This window comes from Eptatretus burgeri, chromosome 5 (genome assembly GCF_056783735.1).
Source record: "Eptatretus burgeri isolate ZD-2024b chromosome 5, Ebu_testis_v1, whole genome shotgun sequence".
In the NCBI taxonomy this organism is placed as follows: domain Eukaryota; kingdom Metazoa; phylum Chordata; class Myxini; order Myxiniformes; family Myxinidae; genus Eptatretus; species Eptatretus burgeri.
The window spans coordinates 15,012,032-15,028,043 of NC_140965.1; the positions used below are offsets into that span (position 1 = coordinate 15,012,032).

The window sequence follows — 16,012 nt, forward strand, 5'->3', positions numbered from 1 at the left end:
AGCGCTGGAAACAACAGCCAATCACAATGTCGCTCTGTAATTCCTGGTAATTTCGTCCAATCGCAAAGCGGCATCGCCGTGATTGGAGGAGCGACGTTGCTATGGAGATCTCGACGCCAGAGCCGCCATTCGAGTACACTCTCTCGGGATAAGTATGTTTCTTTCAGCTGCTGCTCGCGGTGGGTCAATCAAAGCTGCCCTTCGGTGATCCGTCGAATTTGGCGATTTAAATCGGCGATCGTGATTGAAGAAGAAAAATAATCCTTTGTACCGTCCTGTGCTGCAGTCCCTGGGTCCGAGCGGCGTGAGAGGGTTCGGGATGCAGAGCACGGGCTACGGCCTCGTGATATCCATGCAGTTGTTGCTGCTCGTGCTCGATCTCTTTGTGAACTCGTTCTCCGAGCTCTTCCGCTGGCAGAACGTCGTGCAGCTTGTATTGTTCATGTGAGACGTTTCACACCCCGTCCGCGCACTCCTTCAACATTGCCTTCATTGCCGCCTGGTGGTCCCTCCCCACATTCCATACCTCTGAGGCTTTTTGTCCACACTACTGTATTGGAGTAATTTACAAACCATGCACGAACCCTCGTTCACTTTACAGTCCAAACAAACTAGATGATGTGCATAATACTAATGGATACCTTTAAATTCGTATGTGATGACGTCATACTAGTTCAACGTGGGTGGGGGGGGGGGGTGTAAATTAAGTTTTCATGGCCTGATGTCTCAAATACATAATTTTTTTTATTCACTCGTTATGCCTTTCATCCAGAACCGACTAGACTTGTTTTTCCTCTTATCTTTTTTCAGAATCCAGGACATTGCCATCCTTTTCAATATCATCATCATCATTCTTATGTTCTTCAACACGTTTGTCTTCCAAGCCGGCCTCGTGGGAATCCTCATACACAAGTTCAAGGCCACGATCATAGTGTCAGCCATTTACCTCGGGCTCAGCATCGCCTTCCACGTGTGGGCTATGGTGAGCACCGATTGCTCACACTAATATCTCAGAACGTCTTACCCATGGTGGGAGATTGCAAATCAAAAACAAACTAGAGGGGGAGCACTCGGGAGAGTGCAAAACCTCCGCCGCCAATACTGCTGGGTCACTCAAGTGAACCTTATATCTTATTCATTAAATATGTCAACAGTGCTGAGAGTTATAGTTCTTTTCTCCATTTTTTTTGGGGGGAGGGGGTTAGAAATCACTGAAAACATGTAAAAATGCAAACAAAAAAAATCGAAATATTGTTGAAAAAAAAGTTGCTAAATTTTTTTTTTCTCCAACAAATTTTTTTGGGGGGGGCGTTGGAAATCACTTAAAACATGTAGAAATGCAGAAAAAATTTCCTTTTTTTGCGGGGGGGGGGGGGAGGTTGAAATTTTTCTCTAACAATTTTTTGGGGGGGGGTTGAAATTTTTCTCTAACAATTTTTTTGGGGGGGTAACAATTTTTTTTGGGGGGGGTGTTGGAAATTACTTAAAACATGTAGAAATGTAAAAAATATCTTTTTGGGGGGGGGTTGGGGGCGTTGAAAAAAAATTGTGGGGGGGGGGTTGGAAATCACTTAAAACATGTAGAAATGCAAAAAAAAAAAAAAATTCTCAAACTATTTTTTTGGAGGGGGGTACCAAGTCCAAAATTTAATGGCATGATCCTTGGACCATACCTAACCCCTCCACCAAGTTTCGTCGAAATCCGTCGAGGAGTTTTTCCGTAATACTGTTCACAAACAAACAAACAAACAAACAAACAGAAAGGGGTGAAAACAGTAACCTCCATCCATCTTCGAAGATGGCGGAGGTTAATGATGGACCCGTCCTTGCGCATGGGGCACTTCCTTGTAGACAGATGACTTGTAGCGTTTACCGACCTAGGCCTGTCGAGCTGGAGTGTTGCGACCGAGAGGTGGCACACCGGCTCTCGGAAGTTATCGTTGGGGGTGCTCGATGGAGTAAAGGGCTGGATGAGCTGTTGAGTGCCGACTTCCTCCGGATGATGATTTCCACCCAGGAAATACAGAAATCTCTGTTGCTCCTTCCAAAGGCAGTTTCAATGTTGCCAAAGCAACCCCATGGCAGGAATTATAAGGAATAGTCTACCTTTGCCTCAGTAGGGGTCAGATCTGGAATTTGGCGAGAGAGAGAGAGAGAGAGAGAGAGAGAGAGAGAGAGAGAGAGAGAGAGAGAGAGAGAGAGAGAGAGAGAGAGAGAGAGAGAGAGAGAGAGAGAGAGAGAGAGAGAGAGAGATAGATAGATAGATAGATAGATAGATAGATAGATAGATAGATAGATATATATATATAGTGATAATTCGCCTTCTTGCAAAGCAGTGGGATCTTCCTGTCCATCAGTTCACACAAGCAGACAGGAAACCCTGCTTCCCGACCATTTGAGAGTCGGTGGACCTTGTGGTTGCAGCACTAATAAGATCAGTTTGCAGTTTGATTGCAAATTGAACACAGACTTGGGTTCACGCTCATCCTTGACAGCTCAAAGGTAAGTGCACTACCCCATCCACCAGTGTTGGAGTCGAAAGTGGTTTGCCATGTGTACGTGGCGAGAGAACCTTCACAGGAATAACTATGTTACATTACATACTTGATCGACAAACTCAAGTCTTACTGAATAGAAGGGCCAAATTTACATCAAGCAGCAGCAACCAAGCAAGCTTGGTTTTATATACACTATATATATTATATTTCTGTTTTGATGTACTATACACTTTACAAAGTGTTAGTGCTGCCAAAGCAGTTAGCAAGGATTGTACGAGGTGGTTTGTTATTACCTTCCCAGCGTTTTGTCCATGCTCCAAAATATTGACCTAAAGAAAGGAAGCATTTTTAAAGTCTTTGGACCACCGACCTCCCAGACGTAGAGTGGAAGCGCTAACCATTAACCCCAGAGCACACACACATACACAGTGTATCTGAAACAGATACTGACATAAATCAGTATCAGTTTTCCTTCAGAAAAAAATTGAATTTTCATCGTTAAAATGTTGATGAGCAGCGAGCTGGATCGCCGAGAGATATGCACACTCGCTTCTAAGTCATGCAGCTTGGGTTTGAATCCTGAGCCAGCTGTAAACTGTCACAGTGGTTCACAGGCAGGGCGACTCATCACAATATGTGCGTCATCTGTCGGATGGACGTTAAACTGGCGTCCCGTCAGCCAGCATGAGTTGGTGGACATTAAAGATCCCATCGTGTCCTTTGCAAAGAGGAGGCGAGTTATCACCGGCATCCTGAACAAATTACAAATTCTTGGTACTTACAATTACAAATTTGAGTTAGAGTCAGCCTAAGGTTGTAACCTGCTACTCGGTAACCATGTAAACCGGTACTACGCTGTTCATGGTCGGGTCGTCGGCGACTAAACCGGCAACCCCACCTGGGAAATTGGGTGAGGAAGCTGTGTGTGTGGACACCCAGTAGGATTAAAAATAAGACCTGTCAAAGGGTGGAGGAGCTCATGGAAGTGCCAACAGCCATATACACTCCCTTCTAGGGTTACAGGTTGGTGGTAAGCAAGGGCATGCTCACCATAAAAATTTAGGCTCCATTAACTTCATCATGGCAGGGCAACTTCAACATGGGCAGCAACCAGCCCGTAGGTTGCCGTGGGGGGTACCGGCCAACGTCAAAAAGAATGGTACAAACCCTCTAGCAAGATCGCGAAGACCTGTCCTTCCCTATGATCGTTCTCATGGACCCGATGTGCATTCAAGCTTGAGGTTTGGGAGTTGGAACTTTGGTTCAATGGTGGGAAGAAGTATGGAGGAAGCAATGGAACTGAGAAAGAGGAAAGTGGATGTGTTGTGTGCAAGAAACAAGATGGAAAGGAGGCGGAGCAAGATTCGTTGGTGCGATGGGGGCAGGTATAAGTTTTTGTGGTCAGGTGGTGATAGAGCTGCAGGAGTGGAAGTTTTGATAAAAGAGGAACTGAGTGGTGATGTTATTGAGATAAAAAGAATTAGTGACAGGATTCTAGTGGTGGTAATGGTACATGGTAAGCAATTAATTAGTGTGATAAGTGGATATGCGCCGCAGGTGGGACGAGAGGAAGTTGAAAAAGAAAAGTTTTATGAAGATCTGAGAGCAGAAGTGCAGAGCATGGGGCCGAAAGAATTTTTAATTGTCACTGGTGACTTCAACGGTCATGTGGGTAAAGATGTGGATGGCTATGAAGGTGTTCATGGTGGGTTTAGTATTGGTAGGAGAAATGATGAAGGAAGAAGTTTATTAGAATTTTGCATGGAGGTGGATCTGGTTGGCATGAACAGTTGGTTCAAGAATGAGAAAAAGGCAACATTGAGGTCTGGTGGAGCAGAAACAGAGATCGATTTTATGTTAGTAGGAAAAAGTTGGAGAAAGAAAATTCGAAATGTGAGTTTTTTTTTGTTTTTTTTTTGTATACCTTGGTCGAGGCTCGTATGAGAGCTAACACACAACTCACAGCAAGGAGGCATGAGACAAGAGGGGCGGGAGTGGAAGGGACAAAACAGTGGGGAACAGACACATTAGGTGAACTGTGGAAGGGAGAGGGATGGGGATGGGATGGGGAACATGGCGAAGAGAAGATGGACATTTCAGGGACTTTCAGGAAGGAAAGCAGGAGAAATGAAGGAAGTGGGCTTGGGTGGATTATCGGGGGTAGAAAAGATCGAGAATTTGGATGGGGGAAGATAAGAGGTGGTGGTGAACAGCTGTTTTGAAAGCCTGGAGGGAAGAATGGGAAAGAATAGAGTGAGGAAGTTTATTCCAAAGGCGGGAAAAAAGAGGAATGAAAGAGTGAAGATGAGCAGTGATTTTTGATTTTGGTAGTTTTACCAGAAGGGGGTTGTTGGCGGACGTTGAGCGCCCTGTGGAAATGTGGTGGGGACAAATCGCAGAGAGAGCAGGGGGGGCAAGGCTGGAGAGGAGTCGGTAGAAGACAGAAAGACCACCGACCAACCTGCGGTGATTGAGTGAGAGGCCCAAAGACTCAGCTTCATTGCGGGAGATGCCGATGATCTTAAATGCCCTGGTTTCGACAGCGTGAAGCCGAGAAAGGTGGGAGGCAGGAGCACCAGCCCAGAGAGGAGAGCAGTACTCCATCAGGCTACGGACAAAGTTATTCCTGGGGAACTCCAGCACAGCTTGGTGGTAATGGATGTGGACAAAATAGATAAGGTGAAGAAAAAGAAACAGCAACAGAGTAAGTGTACAAAGACCTGGAAGCTGAAAGATTGAGAAGTTAAAAGAAAATTTGCTGGAAGAAAAAGGAAGAAGACTGAGATATCTGGACAAAGTACAGGAATTATGCTCAACAAGCAGCAAATGAAGTTTGTGGTGTTAGTAAAGGAAAACCATGTCATGGTGAAACCTGGTGGTGGAACGAAGAGGTGAAGGTGGCCATCGAAAGAAAGAAAGCTTCAAGAAGATGCAGAAACAGAACATGGAAGAAAACAAAGCAAGATACAAGAGAGATAAGAAGAAGGTGGTGGCAGAAGCCATGAAGAAAGAAGCTGAAGAGCTGGAACAGTTGTAGACGAACAGACAAGGAATTTTTCAGAAACTGAAGATAATGAAGAGGGAATCTCGTGACATCACTGAAAGCAACTGTATAAAGGATGAAAATGGTAGGATTTTCTTTGTTGATGAAGATAGAAAAAGAATCTGGAAGGAGCATATGGAATCCATCATGAATCAGGAAAATCAGTGGGATGGTTAAGTGGAAGCTGAAAGAATGGAGTGAAATTATTTCCCAGGAGCCCAGTGAAAGAAATCTCAAAGGAAGAAATAAAGAAAGCTTTGGAAAGTATGAAGAATGGAAAAGCAGGTGATCCATCAAGCATTACGAAGGAGCATTTTACATCGTCTCCTCATGGACTAAAAGTACGACATCAGGTTGCAAATGAGATAATGCAAGGTAAGAGCATGCCAGAGGATTGGAAACCAAGCACCTTGGTACCCATCTACAAAGGTAAAGGGAGTGTCATGGAATGTGGATCGTATCGTGGAGTGAAACTACTGGAACATGGAATGAAACTTGTGGAAAGAGTGTTAGAGAAACGGCTCAGGGAGGTGCTGAAGATTGATGAGATGCAATATGGTTTCATGCTAGGAAAAGGTACGGTTGATGTGATCTTCAGTCAGGTGCATGCAGGAGTGCTATCAAGAAAAGAAAAAGAAATTATTCATGTGTTTTGTGGACCTGGAAAAGGCGTTTGACAGAGTCCCCAGGAAAGCCATTGAATGGGCGCTATGCAAAATAAATGTTCCTGAGGCTTTGGAGGTTGTAATGAAACTTTATGAAGATGCGACGACACGAGTTCAAGTTGGTAGTGGTTTCTCTGAAAAATTCAATGTGGGCATTCATCAGGGATCGGTGCTTTCGCCGCTCCTGTTTGTGACGGTACTCGACGTATTGTCAGAGTCAGAAAGAAAAGGTGTGTTGTTTGAATTACTTTATGCGGATGATTTAGTCTTGATTGTAGAATCAATGGAGGAGTTGGAATCACAGTTCAACAAATGGAAGAGGGTGTTTGAAGGCAAAGGTTTGAAAATAAACATGGGGAAAACGAAAATTATGGAATGTGGTGAAGAAACAGGGGTTATTGAATTGGCCAAGAAAGATCCATGTGGAGTTTGTGGTAAAAGAGTGGTAAGTAATGCCATCAGATGCAGTTCTCGTCACAAATAGCTTCATGGTAGATGTACAAATGTGAAAAGAGTGACACAAATAATGGATGGTAGTTTTGAGTGTAAAGCCTGTATCAGAAGAAGAAATTTAAGCCACCAGGATCAGGATCCGGATTCGGAGAAAAGATTGAAAGATCTTGAGAGAGTAAGCAGATTTTGTTATCTGGGTGACACCATCAACAGTAGTGGAGGCAGCGAATTTGCAGTTACAAGAACGAGATTGGGTTGGATGAAGTTCAATGAGCTTGCATTAGTGTTATGTGGTAAAAGACTGCCTTTGAAGTTGAAAGGGAAGATCTATACCACCTGTGTGAGAGCAGTAATGGTTTATGGGTCAGAGGCATGGACTGTCAGATCAGTAGAAGAAGGTCTCTTGAGAAGAACAGAAAGAGCAATGATTAAAAAGATGTGTGGAGTGCAGTTGGTAGACAGAAAGAACATGAAGGAGTTGATGGAAAGGATTGGTCTGAAAGATACAATAGTGGAGGTGGTAAGGAGTGGCTTGAGATGGTTGGGTCACGTGCTAAGAAAGATAAACAATGAGGGAGTTAAGAGTATGGAATTTGTAAGTGGAGGGGAAAAGGGGAAGAGGAAGGCCAAAGTTGAGTTGGAAAGAGTTGGTTATGAAAGCAAGTCAGAAATTGGGAGTGGAAGACGTAGAAGATAGAAGAAAGTGGAGAGCTGGAGTTATGTCATGGAAGGAGTGAAAGTCAGCAACCCCCCCCCCCCGTAAGGGGGATAATACTGACTTAAGTAAATGATGATGATTGACTGTTGAGAAGTCAATGGCAAACTACCCAGCATAACCCCTGCCACGCACCAACACTCTCTCTATAAAGGGTAAGGAAGAGCCCATCTAAATCGACAAGATGCTCAAAACATCTTATTATTTATAACATACATCAAAACCGCAACAAGTGTGGTGGTACCATCTCTGACTTATTTCCAGTTGTTACTGGAGTTCGTCAGGGGTGTGTACTTGCCCCCACACTTTTCAGCACTTGTATGGACTGGATTTTTGGGAGGATGTCGGAGAGATCAAGTTGCGGTGCATCGTTTGGCAATGTCAAGATCTCGGACCTTGATTTTGCAGATGATGCAGTCATCTTTGCGGAGACTTTAGACATCCTTTTGGGGGCCCTCGAGGTGCTGAATGAGGAGTCGGAGCCGTTGGGATTACGGATTTCTTGGGTCAAAACAAAGATCCAGGCTTTCGGTGACATCTTGGATGCTGCTGTCCTGTCTGTGTCAGTTTGTGGTGAGGATGTTGAGGTCGTGGATAGATTCACTTACCTTGGCAGTGATATTCATGTCTCCGCAGGTTGTGAGCCGGAGGTCAATAGACATCTGGGTCGGGCCTGGGGAGTCATGGATTCACTGGATCATGGGGTGTGGCGCTGCCGGTACCTGTGCGGGAGGACGAAAGTCCGAGTCTTCAGGTCCTTGGTACTTCCAGTCTTGCTCTATGGGTGCGAGACTTGGACTTTGACCAAGGATCTGAGACGGAGACTTAATTCCTTTGGTACCAGGTCTCTTCGGAGAATCCTTGGCTATCGCTGGTCGGATTTTGTGTCCAACGAGCGGTTGCTGAGAGAGACTCGGATGAGATTTGTTACCTGCATAGTCCGTGAGCGTCAGCTGCGGCTGTATGGACATGTGGCTCGTTTTCCTGACGCTGATCCTGCTCACCAGATTCTCTCAGCGAGGGAGTCTCATGAGTGGAGGAGGCCAGTGGGCCGACCACGTGCCTCATGGTTGCAGCAGGTTGACCATCATCTCAAGGAGATGGGGATGGGCCTGGCATCTGCCTGGGGGATGGCCAGACGGAGGCCCCTGGAGTACCGGCGGAAAGTGGACGCAGCGACGCGCTGTTCTGGCACATGCTCCCATACCTGACCTGACCCTGCTCAAAACATTGTGGCACAGATTTCTTTTAAAAAATAAAAATAAACAAACACCATGCAAGTGTGACCCGAACTTGACTGTTAAACTCCATTTATACTTTTGGCCAATGCGTCCTGACCTTTGAAGATAACATTTAAAATACGTTACCTTTTGGAACAAAGCAGCTGAAAGGGGTTCAAATTTTAATAAGTTACTCCTTGGAGGAGGAAGTCGTGCCATCCCATTACTCTATTTTTACCTCCACCACCAAAGGTGTGCGGGGGTTATGTTTTCACCCGTTTCTCCGTGAACAGGATATCTCAAAAATTTGTGGACGGATTCTAATGAAACTTGGTGGACAGATCGGGTGTGTGACCAGGACAAATCGATTTTATTTTGGTGAAGATCTGGATCCGGACACAAGATTTTAAAAAAATTATTATTCTGAAGTGATTCTTCACCATTGAGAGATGGGGCCTAAAACAATATACCGTATAGTATGATATTTCAAAAAGTTGTGGACGGATGACGACAAAACTAGGTGGATGAGTTGGGTATATGAAATGAACAAGCCGATTCGATTTTGGTTAAGGTACGGATGCAAATCGAGCCCATCAGTGAGATAAAAAAAACAGCTGTTCAGTCTGGTGGAGATGAGCACTCCACTGAATGCCGTACTAATTATCCTTGCAGGAAACTGCTCCACCACACCAGTTTATTACATATGCAGTATATTTTAATGATTCGAGTTAATGTCAACCACAAAACTAATATATAAAAGTTAAATTGCAACAAAAATGGCCAATGATTGAGTCCAAATGAGAATGGTTCGTACTTTGGTTCCTGCCCGTTTGTACCATTTCAGAACCTGCGCTGGGGTAACGTCACTGCGTACGTGTGGACCGATGGTTTGTTGGCTCTCTTTGTGCTACAAAGACTAGGTAAGCTCGTGCATTCTTAACCACCACACTAATGACACTGATGTAATAACAACATACCTGAGAGTTGTTTTCTTAAAAACGTTTACCCACTCACTATTATGTGTCCAGCTGGGGTTTTATATTACTACTTCTACAAGCGTGCAGCCTTACGGCTCGGAGACACCAGACTCTACTCCGACTCAGCATGGCTTCGCAAAGCCTTCTTGACATCGCGCCGTGAGTAGGGTGCAGAACGAGGTACTGTGACATCACCTCTACATTGGGACGGTGCACTGAAAGGAATTTAGTACAAACAGGACAAAAGTAAGCCATAATAAACGCTTTTTTTGACTTGAATGAAAAAAAACAACAAAAAAAAAAACAACACAAATTTAAACATCAGTTTGTGATAAACACCTGAATCTGTCAACATTCAGCTCAATTGAGGAGTTTTTCAAAATAATGGTTTTCTTGGGGAAACTGTTCATGACAGGAGTCTCAGGTTAGAATGTTTCAAAGCATCCTTGGACATAACACAACCAGTTTAACTTGATTGCATAGCTGTGAATATTCATGTTCTTTTATGACCGTTTCATGTGGTATATCTAGACCGGTTACTGTAATAAAGTGCAGAAGAAAAATGATAATGAAACTTCCCATTTATTTGGAACTCCACCGGTACATGAGGCATTTCAAAAGAGCCTTCCCGTGTATTCATTCTGTTCACATTCACATCATGGCCCACGCAAACTGCATCCCACACACGGCACCTTCCACAGTTATCGGATCAATGGCGTTACAGCACTGCGCTTCATCAAAATGCACCAATCGTGCACGTCCTGGGTTTATTCTGATTATTTGTTTTTTGTTTGCATACAAACTGCATTTACAGAAATGCACAAGCACAGTGCTTCATTGGCACAATGTCTCCATCATGTTGGAAGTGAAAGAATGAATCCAGAAAATAACATCAGTTCCTCAGAGTGGAACGTATGAGGTTCTGTCCTTCTGCTCTTGCACGTCCTATCACGGTACCGTGTCGAGGCATGGAAGAGCGGTGCCGTGTTGAGTTGCGATGGTGAGCTCCAAACAGGCAATGCTGAACTCTTGACCATTTCTTATCAAGCTTTTACATCTTGAGAAGCAGCAGCTGAAGACTCCACACTCTCTGCATTCAGCTCATCTGTAGACAAAAATAAACAAAAAGATTCATAATTGTCAACCAAATTGGTCACGTGCCCAGAAACCCTTACTCTTGTCGATGAGTTATAAGCTACGACGCCATGGACAACGTTTGAGTGATATGTTTTCATCTTAATGTGCATTGCACTTCAAGTCCTCATTTAGTACTCATGAGTTCTTGATTAAATAAATAAAAATCGGTAAATGCAGTCAATCCTTTATTAACCTTATATTTGAAATGATAACTGGAACAGCACTTGGAAGAGCGCATACTTCTGCGAGGCTGAACAGTTTACATTTTGTATCCCACCGATTATGCTGGATCTGCATCTGGACCTGAACCAAAATATTGTTACGGTTCTCGGAACCGTATGCATACAACATACAGGTGTCCCAGGGCAGTTATTCCATTAAGTATATGTGCAGATAGAACCCCTCCTTGTGTGTAGTGGTAAAGCAAAAGAGGATGCATTGCAATGGCTTTTAGTTAGGTTTATAAATCATTTCTCCCCTTTTATTTTGAACCAGAGTACCTTCTTCTTGTCTTCCGAGGCAAAATCTTTGTGCAGTACCTTCGTCTTGCCTTCCGAGGCAAAATCTTTGTGCAGTACCTTTTTGGCAAGTCCGGACATGCGTGGAGTGGGCGGGCTTCCCGGAATGATGAAAACCCCGCCCAGAAAGGGCGGGACTCCATGGAAGCTCTGGCCAACCAGTGACGTCTGCTTCGTCAAGGCCCCGCCCCGACCTTGGGGATCTATAAATTACAACACCATTCTCAGTCTGTGGTGGTTCTCCTTTTCGGGGGTCGTTCGTTCAGAGAGGGTGAGCTGGAAAGTGAGTCGTCTTGAGAGGGTGTGGGCGAGTCGGAGAGTTCGTTGAGAGTGAGAGACCCAAAGACAGCCGAATCGTGGGAGATACACAATGATCCTGGGTGCCTTGGATCCCACATCGTGGAGCCAAGAAAGGTTCGCACACTGTTTGTGACTGGTCTACCCTGCGACATCAAGCGACGGGAACTCCACCTGCTCTTTCACACTTTCAAGCCCCGTTCATGCCTTGGACTCCACGCTCTCCACCCGGGCTCCTCTGCGCACACACGAACTCCACACGTGCGGCTGTGGGCCGAGCTGCGTGACCACTGTCAGGTGCCGCACCACGGAGCATCCCTTTCCCCGAAACTCAGGTACAAAACGAACTGCGACCTCAGTTCACTCCCTCCCTGGCTACAAAAGTCCTTTGCCATTCATTTGGGTTTATTTAGTCTGAGCGTGTGGCACCGTCTGGTAAGTAGTATTGTATAAGTGCTTTGATCATTGTAAATCTTGCCTGTATTCTCGCGATAAGTCTGCTCTGTGTCCTTCTTTTGTAAGTTGATTGTAAATAAATTATTGTAGAAATGTTCCCAGTTCGTTTTTGTCTTTTCCTTCATTGGTCCAGCATGGTTCGGATCTGAGTTCCAGCCAGGTCTTTATCCCCGATAATCTATTCATTCTCACCGGTACGTTCTTGGCATTTCCGCTCGGCTACATCCGATCTGGAGTTGGTAGTTGGTACTCTACATTAGTTGGTAGAGTGATCCGGTTCGGGCAAGGCGTACCGAAGGCATGGTTCCCTGGTAGTCGAAACCACATGGTTAATTAGGTAAATTGATTCGAGACAAAAATACCCTACACCACGTGGTGGAAGTATTGGCGTCCATGGTCAGTTAAGCGACCCGCCAAGTCACGGAATTATCTGTGAGCGACGGCCTACAATTCCGGGAGTCTGGTGGGAGACGACGTAACTTCCCCCACCTAGTGGTCGTTCTCGTCACCGGACCCCGGCCCGCAACAATATAATCGGCTTGTTCGTGTCACCTACCCAACTCATCCATCAAGTTTTGTCAAAATCCATCCACAACCATTTGAGATATTGTGCTATACTAGATATCGTTTTTGGCCCCATCTCTCAATGGGGAAGAATCGATTAAGATTTTTTTTTAATAGGATCTGGATCTTCATCAAAATCGAATCAATTCGTCCTTGTCACAGACCAAACCTGTCCCCAAAGTTCATCCGAATCTGTCCATAGCTTTGAGATATCATGCTCACAGACAAACAAGCAAACAAACACAGGGGTGAAAACATAACCTATGTTCACCTTCAGTGGTACAGGTAATTATGATTACAGTAATACATATTATGTCTAAATGAGCATGCCAAATCCTGTCTTGCATTCCCCATTCACAAGTGCTGTGACCCACGTATACCCCCACCGTGGGAAAGGCAAAGCAAAAGCTCAATGATATTGTGAAAGCAATACCAGGAAATACAACAAATCAACTACAATCAGAGGTTGTCTGTGGTTCAGTGACAATCCTGAAAACAGCCCTTGGAACAAAGATGTGAGAAAAGAATGAGCTCTCGTACTAAAAATTCAAAACACGATCGAGTACAAAGATACTTTGGGTGCGGGCAGGACTCCCTTTGACCTTCTGAAAAACAGTAACAGTCATTACAATCAACGAGTACGAGATGTGCAAGGATCCCACACTACGTTTATATGCACTGATGGACTAGTCCTTGTTGGTAAACTGGTTTACGGTTTCTTATTACCCGCATGTGGAGCACAAAGCAGGGTTTAGCCATTGGTTCACTCTGTCTGTCTGACAGATGTCAGTTTATGACGGAGGAACTACTTAATTAGTCTCACCCCGAAGGGGATGTGAGACTATTGGTGTGTGTGTGTGTGTGTGTGTGTGTGTGTGTGTGTGTGTGTGTGTGTGTGTGTGTGTGTGTGTGTGTCTGTGTGTGTGTGTGTGTGTGTGTGTGTGTGTGTGTGTGTGTGTGTGTGTGTGCGTGCGTGCTTGCATGCGTCTATATATATTTTCGCTTTAAAAATGTTTTTCTCTGAAACTGCTTCTCCGATCGCTGCAAAACTTTAAACATACAAGGGACTCCCCATGAAGAATATTTTCTTGATAGTTCTGACATCCTAGATCACATGGTATGGCAGCCATATCTGATTAAAGGAAACAATTTGGACATCCTTATCTCCAAAACTGTTCAACGAAGAAAATTGAAACTTGGCGGACGTCAACTCCCCATTGGATATATAGGGTGATAACGATGACATCATTGGTGAAGTGGTCATCCAACCATAGTTGGTTGACTCAAAATCCTTGTCCAAAAAAACCTGAAACTTCATAATCTGATCTACAACCCGATGTGAGTGACGTGGTCTGGTAGCCATATTGGATTGAAAATAAACACGTAAAATATCTTTCTCCAGAACCGCTTAACAGATCGAAGTAAAACTTCATACATACGGTATATGATCGACTAGCCATGGGGAATATAGTTTGAAAAGTTCAATGTCTGAGGACATATAGTCTGGCAGCCATGTTGGATTTAAGCTGAAACTAAAAAAACAAAAACATCTCAAAGTGCTGAACCAATGGATCCGGAACACCAAGTACATCATCGACTTCCCATTAGGATACAAAGGCGATAACTAAAATCTCATCGTTCATGTGGTTTGGCAGCCATCATGGATTTGAACGAAAACCTTTAAAAATAAATAAACAAATAAAAACCTCTGAAACCACTAAACACATTCAAGCAAAACTTCATCTTTAACTATAAATGTCGATCTGTCTGTCTTTCTGTCTGTCTGTATTACATATACACTCCTACACCTCTGAACGGATTTGGACCAAATTTGTCAAAGGGAAAATGTTGTACTGGCCAGGTTTAAATGGGGTTTACGGCTCCTTCGGCCTTAAAATTTAAACCATCTGGAAAAATGAGGGAGTATACTTCCTCTGTTGCAGTTGGTTTGAATAGCGCCACCTTTGGTGAAGTCGAGTGCTACAGGATGGATTGACATGCCCAGGACAACTGCCTAACTGTCATCTTCTGTGGCTATTCTCACCACCACCATGGCTAGCCCGTCACTGGGGACAGGTACTTTTTCTGGCATACATATACATATATATATATATGTATATATATATATATATATATATATATATATATATATATATATATATATATATATATACATATACATGATTGACTACCCATGTGGAATATAGTTTGATAACGATGATGTCATTGGTGATGTCTTGTGGCAGCCATATTGGATTGAAGCAAAAAACATTTTAAAATCTTCTCTGAAACAGCTGAACCGAGATGGATACAAAGCTTTGAGTGTGTGCTTTCAGTGTTCACACGACCCTCTGGGCCTTGTGGCATGCCCACAACACGAGAACAACCCGGATCATCTGCATTGTCCCGTTGGTTGTAAATATCCGTAGACTTTGGCAGGGTATCAATATCAGAAGTGTACTGTTTGAGTTCCTGCTCCAATGAACAAATGCGCTTTTGATTAGCTTGATCATTACTGATATAAGCAGAAATCTGTTTTTCTGATTTTCGTTTTCAATTGTACTGGTAAACTATGGATGATTTTACATCACATCTGGATAACTCAGAGGTAGCTTGATCACGTCTTCTGCAGTCTCAAATCCGATTGTTGCAGCAATATATTTCTCCAGTTCATCCAAACCTTTCTTTATTTTGCCGGAGCCAAGTTAAATCGGACTTGCGGTAAATAATTTAGAGAAGATCTTTGCCTGTATCGTTGGCAATTTTTTGGGAGATGGTGTTGAAGCTATTATCCAGTTACTCAGTGTAAAACAGCTAATTGGTATTTAATAGTACTTACTAGTAATACCCGCTCCCCTCAGGAGTGAAACATGATGTCAATACCCCTTCCCTCAAGCAGAGGTCAGTGGTTCAACTACTTGAACTATTTATTCTCTGTGTGCAGGTAAAAATCACATTGTCTCCCCATTGGAGGGTGAAGATGGAATTATTTTGTGCCCATGACTTGATCCTGGTGTCATAATCATTGTCAATGATGCAATTTAGCCCTGATGTGCTTCATTAAGTGGTCGTTAAATATCCTAATAATCAATCATTAACACTGGCGAACAAGTTATTTTCATCAGATATAATTTATAGGTCGGCTAGATAGCTCTTGGGATGCCAATTCGAAATCTGTTTTTGATTTTCCTCGAGCACATCCACTTTTCATGATGAGACCGATCAAATTTAAAAGGTTATTGCCTTAATTACAGTTAATGGAGGAGGTTCGTGCAAGGAGGGTGCATAAAATACTATAGTTTCCTATGCCTATGGGACAGCCATGCTACCGCAGATAATTATATCAGATGTTGACTGGCATCAAAGAAGCACATAGGAGCAAGCAATGAGCAGTGTCCAGCGTTTTCATTTTGTTGATCCAAAGAAGATTTTCCTGCCACCTCTCCACAATTAGCTTGGTTTAATGAAG

At 43.8% G+C, this 16,012-nt stretch overlaps 3 protein-coding genes across 4 annotated transcripts in view; 2 read left to right on the forward strand and 1 right to left on the reverse strand.

Annotated features, from left to right (window-relative positions):
* TMEM138 (transmembrane protein 138) lies at positions 1-14,459 on the forward strand. Of its 2 annotated transcripts, none has more exons than XM_085883655.1 (5): positions 1-152; positions 287-444; positions 811-982; positions 9,439-9,514; positions 9,623-14,459. In XM_085883655.1, exons 2-5 carry the CDS (start codon positions 320-322, stop codon positions 9,736-9,738), a joined length of 489 nt encoding a protein of 162 aa, XP_085739781.1. In that variant the 5' UTR covers positions 1-152; positions 287-319; the 3' UTR covers positions 9,739-14,459. The 2 variants fall into 2 exon arrangements, with proteins under 2 accessions (XP_085739781.1, XP_085739780.1); XM_085883654.1 differs by having other exon boundaries at positions 62-179.
* Positions 10,135-16,012, reverse strand: part of STRAP (serine/threonine kinase receptor associated protein) — a 27,678-nt gene continuing 21,800 nt past the window's right edge. The window contains exon 9 of the mRNA XM_085883646.1: positions 10,135-10,676. Coding sequence (XP_085739772.1) covers positions 10,615-10,676 — 62 coding nt within the window. The 3' untranslated portion in view covers positions 10,135-10,614. The remainder of the gene's footprint in view (positions 10,677-16,012) is intronic.
* Positions 14,479-16,012, forward strand: part of LOC147025901 (transmembrane protein 216-like) — a 55,329-nt gene continuing 53,795 nt past the window's right edge. Inside the window, exon 1 of the mRNA XM_085883650.1 lies at positions 14,479-14,619. Within this exon, the coding sequence (XP_085739776.1) occupies positions 14,595-14,619 (25 nt within the window). The 5' untranslated portion in view covers positions 14,479-14,594. The remainder of the gene's footprint in view (positions 14,620-16,012) is intronic.